Source organism: Saccopteryx leptura, chromosome 11 (genome assembly GCF_036850995.1).
Source record: "Saccopteryx leptura isolate mSacLep1 chromosome 11, mSacLep1_pri_phased_curated, whole genome shotgun sequence".
NCBI classification, from domain to species: domain Eukaryota; kingdom Metazoa; phylum Chordata; class Mammalia; order Chiroptera; family Emballonuridae; genus Saccopteryx; species Saccopteryx leptura.
Window position 1 is genome coordinate 62,732,189 of NC_089513.1, and position 13,838 is coordinate 62,746,026.

The following is a 13,838-nucleotide window of genomic DNA, read 5'->3' on the forward strand; positions in this document are numbered from 1 at the left end:
AGCAGGACTAATCCCCTCAGGGTTGCAGATACCCCAACCTACCATACAAGAGTCCACGGCGCATGCGGCCCAGGCCCCGGCTGGCCTCACGATCCCGCTGCCGCATGGCCCGCTCCGCAGCCTCCCTCTGACTGGCAGTTAGCTCCTCTACATCCTCGTCGTCCAAGGCCAATCCCTCAGCCTCATAGGTGTCCAGCTCCGGGATGGCACGGTAGTCCCTGAGACCCACAAATGGACTGTTAGTATCAAAAACAAAAACAAAAACCCTAAATGCGCCTGACCAGGCGGTGGCGCAGCAGATAGAGCATTAGCCTGGGATGCCGAGGACCCAGGTTCGAAACCCCAAGATTGCTGGCTTGAGCACGGGTCGCCAGCTTAAGCATGGGGTCACTCGCTCTGCTGGAGCCCCCCGGTCAAGGCACATATAAGAAAGCAGTCAATGAGCAACCAAGATGCCAAAACAAAGAATTGATGTTTCTCATCTCTCTTCCTTCCAACCTGTCTGTGTCTCTGTCTCACAAAAACAAACAAATAAACCCCAAATGGTACCCTGGAACCGGGCCTGCTCTAGAAGGCCCAGTAGCCCTCGCTTGGGCAGGCCTGAAAAGTCTCCAGGCCAGAGCCATTACGCAGTCTCCAAAAGGAAGGAACGTCTGAAGCACACCACAACACAGATGTACTTGAGGACACTATGCTCAGTGAAATAAGCCAGTCACAAAAAAGACAACGGAAGATTCAGGTTGGTAAGATGAGAAAATTCTGGGGATGGCGGTAATGATTACACAACAATGTAAACATACTTAATGTCACTGAAATGAAGACTTAAAGGGGGAGGGGCTCCCGGAAGTCTCTAAGCACCCAATGAGAAAGAGCAATTGGAGGAACCGTAAAAACTTCACACAGAAAGGCCTTTCAGAGGGCTAGCCTCAGCTCCCCCACAGAACAGGAATTCTCCCTCTCAGACAATGCTGCCTCAAACCCCTTCAAGTCCTGGAAAGGTCTTCTAATCACATCAGCCAAACCAGCCTCCCTGATATGTCTGCCCACTGGCTCAAGCCTCCCAGCTTCTTCAAGATCAAGAACTTTTTTTTTTAGAGAGGGAGAAAGAGAAAGAGAGAGAGGGGAGGGGAGAGAGATAAGAAGCATCAACTTGTAGTTGTGCTTTAGTTGTTTGATTGCTTCTCATCTGTGCCTTGACTGGGTGGGGGAGGGGCAGCGCTCCAGCTGAGCTAGTGACCCCTTGCTCAAGTTAGTGACCTTGGGATCATGCCAATGACCCCAAGTTCAAGCTGGAAACTCCATGCTCAAGCTGGTGAGCCCATACTCAAGCCGGAGGAGCCTGAACTCAAGCTGGTCACCTCGGGGTTCCAAATCTGGGTCCCTAGCATTCTAGGTCAGTGCTCCACTGCCCCACAGCCTGATCAGGCAAGGACTCATTTTCCACATGTCATCTATCCCTGGAGAGCAAGCCCTGCTCTCCTTCCTGCAATTCTGGGAAACAGACATCACTGCTCCATCCAAAAGATGAGGAAACTGAGCATTAGGTGATATGACTTTTGCCAATGGTTGCTCAGCAGAGCTGGGTGTTAAAATATAGACCAACCACAAATCGCAAAGTTTGTCTCCTGATACCATCCTGCCTCCCCAAGAATATCCTTTGAATTCTCCCTTTTTTGAGATAAGTGGTAATTAGGGGAACTGCTACTATTTGGGTTTTTCTTGTTTTTACTCCGTCAAGCTACATCCTCAAAACAAGTAATCCCATACTGTTGATGCCAGACATAAAAGCCAGAACAGGTAATCTGTTCTGAATTCTCAAGGAAAAAATATCTGATTCTTTAAGAATTTTAAGTTACATAAAATGTCTTCAGTGAAATTCTAATAGTTCATAAAAAGATTGATAAACTGGACTTGATCAAAATTAAACTTTTGTGCTTCAAAATACACCATTAAAAAAACAAAAAAGATATGTTGCAAATCCTTTCTCTGGTAAAGAACTTGTATCCAAAATAATTTGTGTGTGTGTGTGTGTGAGAGAGAGAGACAGACAGACAAGAACAGTCAGGAAGGGAGAGAGATTGAGAAGCATCAACTCATAGTTTCTTCACTTTAGTTGTTCATTGATTGCTTTCTCCTATGGGCCTTGGCCAGGGGGCTCCAGTCAAGCTAGTGACCCCTTACTCAAGCCAGCAACCCTGGGCTTCAAGCCAGCTACCATGGGGTCATGTCCATGATCCTATGCTCAAGCAGACAAGCCCGCACCCACCAGATGAGCTCATACTCAAGCTAGCAACCTCAGAGTTTCGAACCTGAGTCCTCAGCATTGGTGGGATTCAAATAATTTAACAACCAGTTCTCTTCCTGACCGTTTTAGGTATAAAAAAATGATATACCGAGAGGTAGTTTATTATTTCATGCATTTAATACTTAAATAAAAACAATAAAGGAGGTACACAAAACTAGATTATAAGAGTTTTAAAATATTAATGAAAAAATATTAATACCTGACAAAAATAAAACTGTTATTTAAGATATTTCCATATTGCTTCTTGACTGGCATCCTCACTTGTAACTTTTTTCACTTATGGACTGAATGAATATCACTATGGGCGCTTAGAATATGCTGTTGCACGGTTTGAAGCCCCAGGCTTGCCTGGTCAAGGCACATATGGGAGTTGATGCTTCCTGATCCTCCCCCTGTTCTATCTCTTTCCTCTCTCTCTCTCCCTCTCCTCTCTTTCTAATAAAAATGAATAAATAAATAAAAATCTAAAAAAAAAAGAGTAAGGAATATAAATTTGTGATTTCCACATTGGGTGGTTGCCCAGGCGCCCACCTTAGAGAGAACCCTGATTACAAGTGCCATTTTAACAACCGGTTAAACTCAACAGAAAGTTAGGTATCAGTTCTGCCAATCTGGTGCAAACCGGCTGAATCCCACCACTGGTCCTCAGTGTCCTAGGGCCAGGCCAATGCTCTAGCCACTGTGCCACCTCCTGATCAGGCCAAAAGAAACTCTTAACTTCTTACAACTCAAAAAGACATTTCTCCAAAGATATACAAATGTCTAAAAAACACGTGAAGACACACTCATCATCATTAATCATCAGGAAAATGTAAATTAAAATCCCAATGAGAGAACACTTCACACACATTAGCATGGTTATTATCAAAAACCAGAAAATATCAGGTGCTGATAAGAATGTGGAGAAATGGGAATATGAAAGGTTGCAGCTGCTGTGGAAAACAGCCTGGAAGTTCCTCAAAAAATGAACCATAGAGTCACCCTATGACCCATCAATTACACCTCTTGGTATTTGCCCAAGAAAACTGAACACAGGTTCACATAAAAATGTCACAGCAGCATTATTCGTAAGTACCAAAAACGCAAATGTCCATCAACTGATGTCCATAAACAATGTGGTCTGTCCACACAATGGAACATTATTCAGTCACAAAAAGGAATGAATGACTGACACAGGTCACAACATGATGGACCCTGAAAACCTGTCGCAAAAGTGGGTCACGTGTTATGATTTCATTTGTGTGAGATGGCTGCAATTGGTAAATCTAAAGAGACAAGATTATTGGGTGACAGACTGGGTGGGGATGGGAACCAGGATTAACTGCACACAGGCACAAAGAGCCTTACTGGGATACATGTTCCCATAAGGAAATGTACTAAAACTGATAGTGGTGATAGTTGCCAAATTCAAGAAATAGACTAAAAGTACTGAATGGCATTCTTACAAAAAAGTCACTTCTAGAATATATAAATTATAGCTCAGTAAACATGTGTGTTAAAAAGCCACAAAAATATAGTCTAATTGGGCCCAGCTAGCCCTCAGATACCTCTACGCAAAGGCCCCCTGGAAGGGTCTCTTTTCTCTGAAGGGAAGGAGGGGTGGACACAGAGGGCTGAGGATAAGGGCGGGGTGTACTGCTTTAACAATGCCACAGGGCACCTTCCCAGGGCTAATCGTCTCTACATCTCTCATTCCTTCCAGTCTGTCAGAAACGACAGTGCTCAAGGGAAAGGCTGAATGGTCGTGTCCTTGACAGTGCGGGATGGCTCACAGAGGGCACTTCCTGTGGACTGCGGGACAGCCTGTACTGTCTTGTCACACACCAATTCTGGAACCCTGAGTCCCAGGAAAGAAAGCCCCAAAAAGAAACGCTTCGTGAGGCTCCTGGGCATTCACATAATTCTACTACTGATGAATCTACCAAGTCCCCGCTGTGCATACATGAGGCAACAGACCTATCTAACCTTGCTTCTCACTCCACTGTCTGTCGGGAGCCGATCCACTAATGCTGGCTAACTAGGTCACAGCAGAAGAAGATCCACAACTGCTGGTTGACAAAGTCACAGCAAAAGAAGATAGAGTCACCGCAGTAAAGACCAACAGCTGCGGGTTGACAAAGTCACCGCAAGGAAAGGCATGATACTTCCCCCTTTAATCTTTTGAATTAATCTGGCCTTATATCCCCCCTTTTTCTGGGTGTGTGCTATTATTTGTGGCACAGGGATAATAGTACCGTGCTTTCCCTGTAGATTCGTAGTGATTTCTTTGGAAATGAGACAGAGGGTGTGAGTTCCACAGAAAAGCCTGTAAGCCCCTTGAACTGGGCTCATAGACATAAGAGGCTGGCTATGATATCCCTCGTAAAGGGTTAAGTTTGTAGGAGAATTCCTTCTTAATCATGTTAAAAAGAAGAGATTGTGACTTGTGAATGGGTAGGAAGCAGTGGCTGTGCACAGAGCACCCTTAGGCCTTCACTTAACATTTATCTTCCCTAGCCTTTTCATGTGATAAGTAGAGAAACATTCCTTTCTTCTTTGATCTGCAGATAGTGATACACTCTGAGAAGAATAGAGGTAGAACTTAACTAGTGTTTAAATATAATAAATAAGTAATATTTGACTAGACAATAGTATCTTAGGTAAGGTATAATAAAATGGCCCATTGTGTGGCCTAGGATGAAAGCGCAGTCAGCAAGAAAAGAATGTTTTACTAAGAGAATTGTCTTTTGACTAAAGGCAATTGCTAGGCTTTCTCAATGAGATGTTCTCATGAGATTTAAAAATGTAGGGAAATCCATGGAATGTCTTGTGTTGCTGCTGGGCTATCTTGCAAGTCCACTCTGCATATCTTTGGGTGAAAGCTATTCTTAATGTTATGTTAATTTCTTTAGAGGCAAGCCTTTTAGAACTAATACTCTAAAAGCTTTTACTGATGTTGTTATCGCTATTCAAGTTATTTTGTATTTTGAATGATTTGCTACCTGACTTGTGACTCATAGATGTAAATTAACTGTTATCCGGAAACATGAAAACATAGTGAAACAAAAGTAATAATTAACACCATGTGATTGTAACTCGGTGTGCGTGTATAAAAAGGGAGCTATACTAGCATTTGGTAGAGATGCCTGGCAGTAAATGCTAACCGGAGAATAAAGAGAAAGAAAAGAATTCGGCTCTCTCACTCGATTTCGCCGACGCCGTCTCTTCCTGTGGGACCCCTGGATCCCCCCCGGGGCTGGACCCCGGCATTTGGCACCCGAACAGGGACCTACAGGTAATCCCCCCTCGTTGTCTCGGGACGGCTAGGACTCCACTCAGGGTGCTGCAGACCCCCCTGTAAGAAAGACAGGGTGAGGATAGGTGGAGAATTTCAGAACTTAAGATTTTGAGAAGTCATGGGCCATACTGAGTCTAAAGAAAGAAGACTCTTTATGAAAGTTATTAAGTATACACTTTCCCAAAAAGGAGTTAAGGTCTCCTCTAAACAAGTAGCTCGTTTTATGAAATTCGTACAAAAATGTTCTCCATGGTTTCCAGATGAGGGAACGCTTGATTTCGAGAAATGGGTTAAAGTTGGAGAAGATTTAAAACTTTATTATGAGCTACATGGACCAGAAAAGGTTCCAGTTGATACATTTGCTTTATGGAGCTTGATTAAAGATGCCTTAAATCCAGAACATGAGATGCATAAACTTTCTAAGGCAACTGCTCCTCCAAAAGAAGAGACTCCGTTAATTAGAAGTAAAAGGCAGTCTCAAGATACTACAAATCATGCTATGGCCTCTTTAAAATTAAGTAAACATCAGGATGATAGTGAAAATCATTTATCTCCAAAAGATGAGGCTGAATTAGAAAATGAGGCAGCTAAATATAATAGGAATAATGAGGATTGGAAGTCAAAAACAGTCTTGCCTATATTATATCCCTCCAAGACTGACAAAAAGAATGAAAATAAGGCTATTAAAATGTCTTTGCCTCTACCAGTACAATCACCAGATGTTAATGAAAAGAAAAAATCATCAGGGTTAACAGGGTTGCAGAAGGCAATTCAAGCTTCTTGCGACCAAGGGGAAACTGATTTGGCATTATGTTTCCCTGTGGCTGTGGCTGGTGAATTTGATGAGAAGAATCCTACATGGGAGCCGCTTTCTTATAAATTATTGAAAGAGTTGAAAATGGCTTGCAGTCAATATGGACCCACCTCTCCTTATACTATGTCTTTGATGGAAACAGTTTCTCATAATTGGATGACTCCTTATGATTGGGAACAAGTGGCTAAAGCTTGTTTATCTGGAGGAAATTATCTCCTTTGGAGAGCTGAATATGAGAAGCAAGCTAAACAACAGGAATCGAATGGCAGCCCCCACAAAATCAAAATTTAGCAAGCAATCCCAGTAATAATCAGGGAAACTGGCAAGGGGGCCAGCCTCAGGCCCCAATAACAATTGGCGCCAGCCTGAATCCATTTGTCAACTCCGGTCTGTCTCAGACCCCACTCGGGCCTCCCCCATGCCTCCATGCAAAATATGAGAAACAAGCCTCTTGTGGGGGTTGAAATGGAGGAATTTTGGCTGCCGGTTGTAGCAGCTATTAGAATTTAAGAATAATTAGAGACTGAGATGAGTTTTAAAGTTGTGTTATTATCTGATTTTCTTTAGTAAATAGAAGGACTTAAGAGTTTGGAAAAATTAGTTTTTTCTGTTCTCCTCTTTCTCTCAACTCATTTTATTTCTTTCCTATTCTATGCCTGAAAAGAGGGCAAAGGAAACACCTGTTTGGATATGACTAAACAGAATCTCATAAACGGCCATTCTTGAAACTTTTCAAGAGAGAGTTCTGTTTAGTTTCTATTCAATATGTTCCAATCAAAACTGCCCTGTGTAAAAATCAAGCAGGCCATATTCTAATCTCTAAAATCCCGGGTTTCTCTCTAATTTGTCTGGTTTGTCTACTTTGTTTAATTCTTGTTTGTGTTTGGTCTTTGTTTAATGTTGTCTAAATGTGATTTTTTTAAGTTCTTGCATGCAAAAATTGAATATGCCGGCTCTAATATTATAAAAATATCATCCCTACAAATTTATAATTTTAATTGAAACAAATAAAGCGCGCTCATTTAAATTTAAATAGTATAAAACATAAATCCTAAAGACTTGTTGATTTTGACTAAACTGCTTCAAGCTTCAGGCTGCTTGCTGCTGCTGCAGAGCATGAAGCAGAGTAGATTTGCCTAACAAAGGTGTAGATTTGTTTTTAATATAGAAAAATAATAAAAGTCACTAAAGTTTTCCAGCTTTAATGTGTTCTTTAAATTGCCTGTTAATTAATGAAGTAGAAATGTTTTTATAAATATAGAAAACTCGTATACTGGAACCACTGCAAATCTTCTTTATCATGCTTCTTACTTTAAAAAATTTCTTTTAAATGCTGATATACAGAATTATTCAACAGCTGAGAGATGCTGGAATCCTACAGAAGATGCTGAACCTGTTTCTTCTGCAAACTTTTACCCTCTTTTGTTTAATCCAGCTAATAACATTGTTTTGTCTTTTTAGAAATAGCTCCAAATATACGGAAATGATTTATATAGATGAATAAGAACCCTTAAACCCCTCACCAGTTGCGGTGCCTCATGGCTACAGTGTAATTGTTATAGATTTACAGGATTGCTTTTTTACTATACCATTAGCTACACAGGATTGTCGAAGATTTGCATTTAGTCTGCCATCAGAAAATTTTAAACAACCTTATGAGAGATATCAATGGAAGGTATTGCCCCAGGGAATGAAAAACAGTCCCACGCTTTGTCAAAAATTTGTGAATCTAAATTCAAATTGCTTTTAGTAATTTTACAGGGCAGGTTTTATTTCATCTTCCTGCTCGCCCACTGCTGCAATTTCTAAAAAGACAATCAGTAATTTATCCCACTAAGACTTCTAGAAATCTGCTGCCCCCTCCCAGCCAGAAGGAGACTCCTGTGCCACCCGCATCACCAGTGACTTTCCAGCAAAGGCCATCAAGAAACTCTCTGTATAATCCTGTTACTCGAGTAATACAGCGATTGTCACTACAAAAAGCTAGACGACCTCGCTATCGTGGCCAACGGAAGGCTCGCTCTACTCGAACTGTCAACCCACCAACCTGGGGCCAGTTGAAGGCGTTGTCTGAAAGGGCTGATTCAATTTGTCGTCAACAAAATATAGAACGTAACCCTGTTAATATGTTTATTGCTATGCTAGCTGTACTTTCAATTCAGATACTTAATGTTGAGGCTACTAAACAAAACAAATCTTATTGGGCTTATATTCCAAATCCACCATTAGTTAAGCCTGTTACTTGGGGAGGAGATGATATACCTGTGTTTAATAATCATACTAAGTTTTTGGAAGAATCATGTAGTTCTTTTATTATACATAAAACTAATTCAAATTTCTCATTTCATGAAAAAACGGATAAAATACCTCTATGTTTTCTCTCGCTGTGTTTTAACAAACTGTCTATCTTATGACACCAAAGCTCAAGTCATGTTTATTTTGCAGCAGCCACCTTATGTGATGTTACCTGTTAGTCTGTCTCAGCCTTAGTATGATGATCCAGGGTTGCATGCACTACAGGCTGCTTCTGAAGCGCTTGCTCACCATCGAGAAAAGCGATTTGTTGCCGAATTGATTTTGGGAATTACTGCTCTTATTGCTATTATAGAATCTGTAGCTGCTTCCACCACTGCTTTAGCTCAATCAGTTCACACTGCAAATCATGTGAATAGTTTATCTCCTAATATATCTCTTGCATTAGCAGTACAGGAGACTATAGATAGAAAGTTAGAATTGAAAGTGAATGCTTTAGAAGAGGCTTTTATTCACATATGTAATGAGTTGTTAGCTATGAAAGCTAGAATGACTCTTAGATGCCATGCAGGATTCAGGTGAATATGTGTGACTCCTTTAGAATACTATCAGTCTATCATAGCATGGAATAATATACAAAATCATTTGTTAGATGTATAAAATAATAGTGATATTAGTTTAGATTTGAAGAAATTACATCAGCAAATACAAAACTTAGGACATTCAGGCTCTTTAGTCTCTGCCTCAGAAGTAGCTAATCAATTTGTTGAAAACATTAAAAGTATGTTTTCTATGCATGGCCTGACCTCTCTGGCTACTGATATAGGCATAATAATAGCTGTGGCAATTATCACTCTTCTTGTCCTTCCAGTCATGTTCCGACTTTTAAACAACAATCACAGGGAAATAGCGGTGAAAATACAAAAGCTTTATTTAAATAATAAAAAAGGGGGAGATGTCGGGAGCCGATCCACTAATGCTGGCTAACTAGGTCACAGCAGAAGAAGATCCACAACTGCTGGTTGACAAAGTCACAGCAAAAGAAGATAGAGTCACCGCAGTAAAGACCAACAGCTGCGGGTTGACAAAGTCACCGCAAGGAAAGGCATGATACTTCCCCCTTTAATCTTTTGAATTAATCTGGCCTTATATCCCCCCTTTTTCTGGGTGTGTGCTATTATTTGTGACACAGGGATAATAGTACCGTGCTTTCCCTGTAGATTCGTAGTGATTTCTTTGGAAATGAGACAGAGGGTGTGAGTTCCACAGAAAAGCCTGTAAGCCCCTTGAACTGGGCTCATAGACATAAGAGGCTGGCTATGATATCCCTCGTAAAGGGTTAAGTTTGTAGGAGAATTCCTTCTTAATCATGTTAAAAAGAAGAGATTGTGACTTGTGAATGGGTAGGAAGCAGTGGCTGTGCACAGAGCACCCTTAGGCCTTCACTTAACATTTATCTTCCCTAGCCTTTTCATGAGATAAGTAGAGAAACATTCCTTTCTTCTTTGATCTGCAAATAGTGATACACTCTGAGAAGAATAGAGGTAGAACTTAACTAGTGTTTAAATATAATAAATAAGTAATATTTGACTAGACAATAGTATCTTAGGTAAGGTATAATAAAATGGCCCATTGTGTGGCCTAGAATGAGAGCATAGTCAGCAAGAAAAGAATGTTTTACTAAGAGAATTGTCTTTTGACTAAAGGCAATTGCTAGGCTTTCTCAATGAAATGTTCTCATGAGATTTAAAAATGTAGGGAAATCCATAGAATGTCTTGTGTTGCTGCTGGGCTATCTTGCAAGTCCACTCTGCATATCTTTGGGTGAAAGCTATTCTTAATGTTATGTTAATTTCTTTAGAGGCAAGCCTTTTAGAACTAATACTCTAAAAGCTTTTACTGATGTTGTTATCGCTATTCAAGTTATTTTGTATTTTGAATAATTTGCTACCTGACTTGTGACTCATAGATGTAAATTAACTGTTATCCGGAAACATGAAAACATAGTGAAACAAAAGTAATAATTAACACCATGTGATTGTAACTCGGTGTGCGTGTATAAAAAGGGAGCTATACTAGCATTTGGTAGAGATGCCTGGCAGTAAATGCTAACCGGAGAATAAAGAGAAAGAAAAGAATTCGGCTCTCTCACTCGATTTCGCCGACGCCGTCTCTTCCTGTGGGACCCCTGAATCCCCCCCGGGGCTGGACCCCGGCAACTGTCTTAGCATTAAGCCTTGAAACCTTTTTGTTTTCTTAAGCGAGAGAGAGAGAGAAGAGAGAGAGGGACAGACAGACAGGAAGAGAGAGAGAGATGAGAAGCCATCAACTCATACTTGTGGTACCTTTTTATTTATTGCTTTCTCATCAGTGCTTTAATGGGGGGGGGGGGCGCTCCAGCCAAGTCAGCGACCCCTCTCTTGCTCAAGCCAGCAACCTTGGGCTCAAGTGAGCGACCTTGGGCTCAAGTCGGATGAACCTGAGCTCAAGTCAGCAACCTCAGAGTTTCAACCCTTGGTCCTCAGCATTCCAGACAGATGCTCCATCCACTGCACCACTGCCTAGTCAGGCAAACTCGATACCCTTTAATACATGTTTATATGCTTGCTAATAAGTAGGAAAATGTCTGACACAGATTAGATCTGGTACAGAATAGACACAGTAAATGTTTGCTAAATTGAATCTAAATCTTGGTTAGTCAGCACCCCCCCCCCCCCCCCACACACACACAGTTTCTTTTAAGTTGTAGAAAAACACTCAGCTGCCTGCTTCCTGTTCTTCCCAGTTGACATCCTCCATATGGTCCAACAGGATGAGACCCTTTGCATCCCCTGGAGCACACATATGGAGTTGGGGCTTACCTTGGCCTTAGGGTGCAGTCTTAGATACAGCAAGGTACACGGACCTACACTGTGGCCCCATGAACCTGTCTGTCTCCCCCCAGACCCTGAATCAAGATGTTCTCAAAGGCAAGATGCTCGGATTTGTCTGCTTTCCCAGCATCCAAAGCAAGGTCTCCAACAAACAATGGGCTCTCTACAAAACTATGTAAGTGCTGGGCCTTGACCAGAAGTACCTCTCCATGCCATCTCCAATAAGTTCCTCTCCATCCTCTTCCTCCTCTTCCAGGGGTCCCTCTGTGCCTAGTAGTCCCTCAGACTCATCCTCAAAGGGAGGAAGGTCACGGCCAGGGCTGGAGGTCAGGGCATCTGTGCGCCGAGAGCTTCTCCCAGGGCTGGAGGTGACAGGATCATTGTTTTGCCTACGGTGGGCCGGGCTGGAGGCCATACTGAAGGACTCGGATGATTCCTACAAGGGAAGACAGAGAAGGTGAGGTTAACTTGGTTTTCTTTCCTTTTTAAAAACTTTTTTTTTCCATTGATTTGAGAGGGAGGGAGGGAGGGGGCAGAGAGAGTGAGAGAGAAAAGCATCAACTGTTGCTTCACTTAGTTGTGCACTCACTGATTGCTTCTATGTGCCTATGAAGAGGGGTGGGGCGGGGGCAGTGAATCTGCAACCTCTGGTGTGCAGGGTCCATATTTGTGCAGAGGTCTCCCCACCAGTTAGGCTGTCGTCCACCACATCAGACCCCTTCCAGCCTCAAGACTTTGCGCTTGCTGTTCCCTCTACCTGAAATGCTCTCCTGGGAGCTGAGCCACCGGCTTGACACACGGGAACAAGCTCAAATATCACTCCCTCAAACATCTGGTCACTCACAATACCGTGTTTTCTCTATGACAAGTCACTGAGGATACCTGACTTGCTTATGTAGCTATTTATCTCTATTCCTCCCTGTAAGCAAGCATTCCCACCTCTCTGAGCACCCGTATTTTGCCAGGTACTGCGATGCAAAGCAACCAAAACACAAGAGGTCTGGATGCTCACAGGCTGGTGGAAGGATCAGAGAATAAACAAGACAAAACGACAAAAAGTATCACAATAAAAAGCGCACGACGGGCCCTGGCCGGTTGGCTCGGTGGTAGAGCGTTGGCCTGGCATGCAGAAGTCCCGGGTTCGATTCCCGGCCAGGGCACACAGGAGAAGCGCCCATCTGCTTCTCCACCCCTCCCCCTCTCCTTCCTCTCTGTCTCTCTCTTCCCCTCCCGCAGCGAGGCTCCATTGGAGCAAGGATGGCCCGGGCGCTGGGGATGGCTCCTTGGCCTCTGCCCCAGGCGCTGGAGTGGCTCTGGTCGCGGCAGAGCGACGCCCCGGAGGGACAGAGCATCGCCCCCTGGTGGGCAGAGCGTCGCCCCCTGGTGGGCGTGCCAGGTGGATCCCGGTCGGGCGCATGCGGGAGTCTGTCTGACTGTCTCTCCCCGTTTCCAGCTTCAGAAAAATAGAAAAAGGAAAAAAAAAAAAAAAAAAGCGCACGATGACGGGGGGCCTTGTCTGTCTTGTGCTATCGCCAGCGCCAGGCAAGCATGCGCGGACTAAATAAATGATAGCGGTCGCGTGGCTGAGCTCGGCCTCGGAGTTCTCCGCTCCCAGGCGGCATCACCAGGCGGCCTCGAACAGTGCGGGGCCCTCTGGCCTTGCACCCTAGGAGAAATCAGCTCCAAACCTGAGCTCAGGGCCCCCACCCTCATCCGAGCGACCGATCCCGAGCGGGCGGGCGGGAGCAGGTCACGAACTCAGCGAGGGCAGGAGCAGAAGCGCGCGGCGGCACCAGAGCCGCCCCAGCATCTGCCGCTAGCCCTGCACCGCCGGCGCGTCAGGCGGTTCTGACTTGCGAACTGCGAGGGCCACCCGCGCACCCCCGCACCCGCGCGCTCACCGCCATCTCAGCGCCACACTCTGCTCCACGTCGCCGGCAACAACCAGTTTTCCCGCGAAAAGTGGATCACGGGACCGTACAAGCCGGGAAGCGCCGGAAGAGAACCGGACGTCATGACGTCGGCGTATACTTGCGTCCAGCCAGCGCGGAGGGGGTGGCAGAGGGGTAGCTCCGCCCATGATGCCCCGAAGGCTCCGCCCAGGACACCGGGAGGGGCACTCCACAGGTGAGCGGTGCTCTGCTACGCGCTGGGCACAGTGGGACCAGGGGTTTGGGAGCCCAAGTTACGGTTGCGGGGTGTGGATGGAAAACGGGCCGCATGCTGAACCTGATAAGCTCAGGGAAAGCCTACATGGTGTCCTTACAGACTCTGGGACGTAAACACATAGCATGGTCGGAAATTGGAACTTTTTTT

The 13,838-nt window shown here is 44.1% G+C and overlaps 1 protein-coding gene across 1 annotated transcript in view; it reads right to left on the reverse strand.

Moving 5' to 3' along the window:
- Positions 1-13,541, reverse strand: part of MCM2 (minichromosome maintenance complex component 2) — a 31,593-nt gene extending 18,052 nt beyond the window's left edge. Inside the window, exons 1-3 of the mRNA XM_066352883.1 lie at positions 13,424-13,541; positions 11,726-11,958; positions 43-218 (exon numbers count right to left, since the gene is read on the reverse strand). Of these exons, the coding sequence (XP_066208980.1) occupies positions 43-218; positions 11,726-11,958; positions 13,424-13,429 (415 nt within the window). The 5' untranslated portion in view covers positions 13,430-13,541. The remainder of the gene's footprint in view (positions 1-42; positions 219-11,725; positions 11,959-13,423) is intronic.
- Positions 13,542-13,838: the final 297 nt, after the last annotated feature.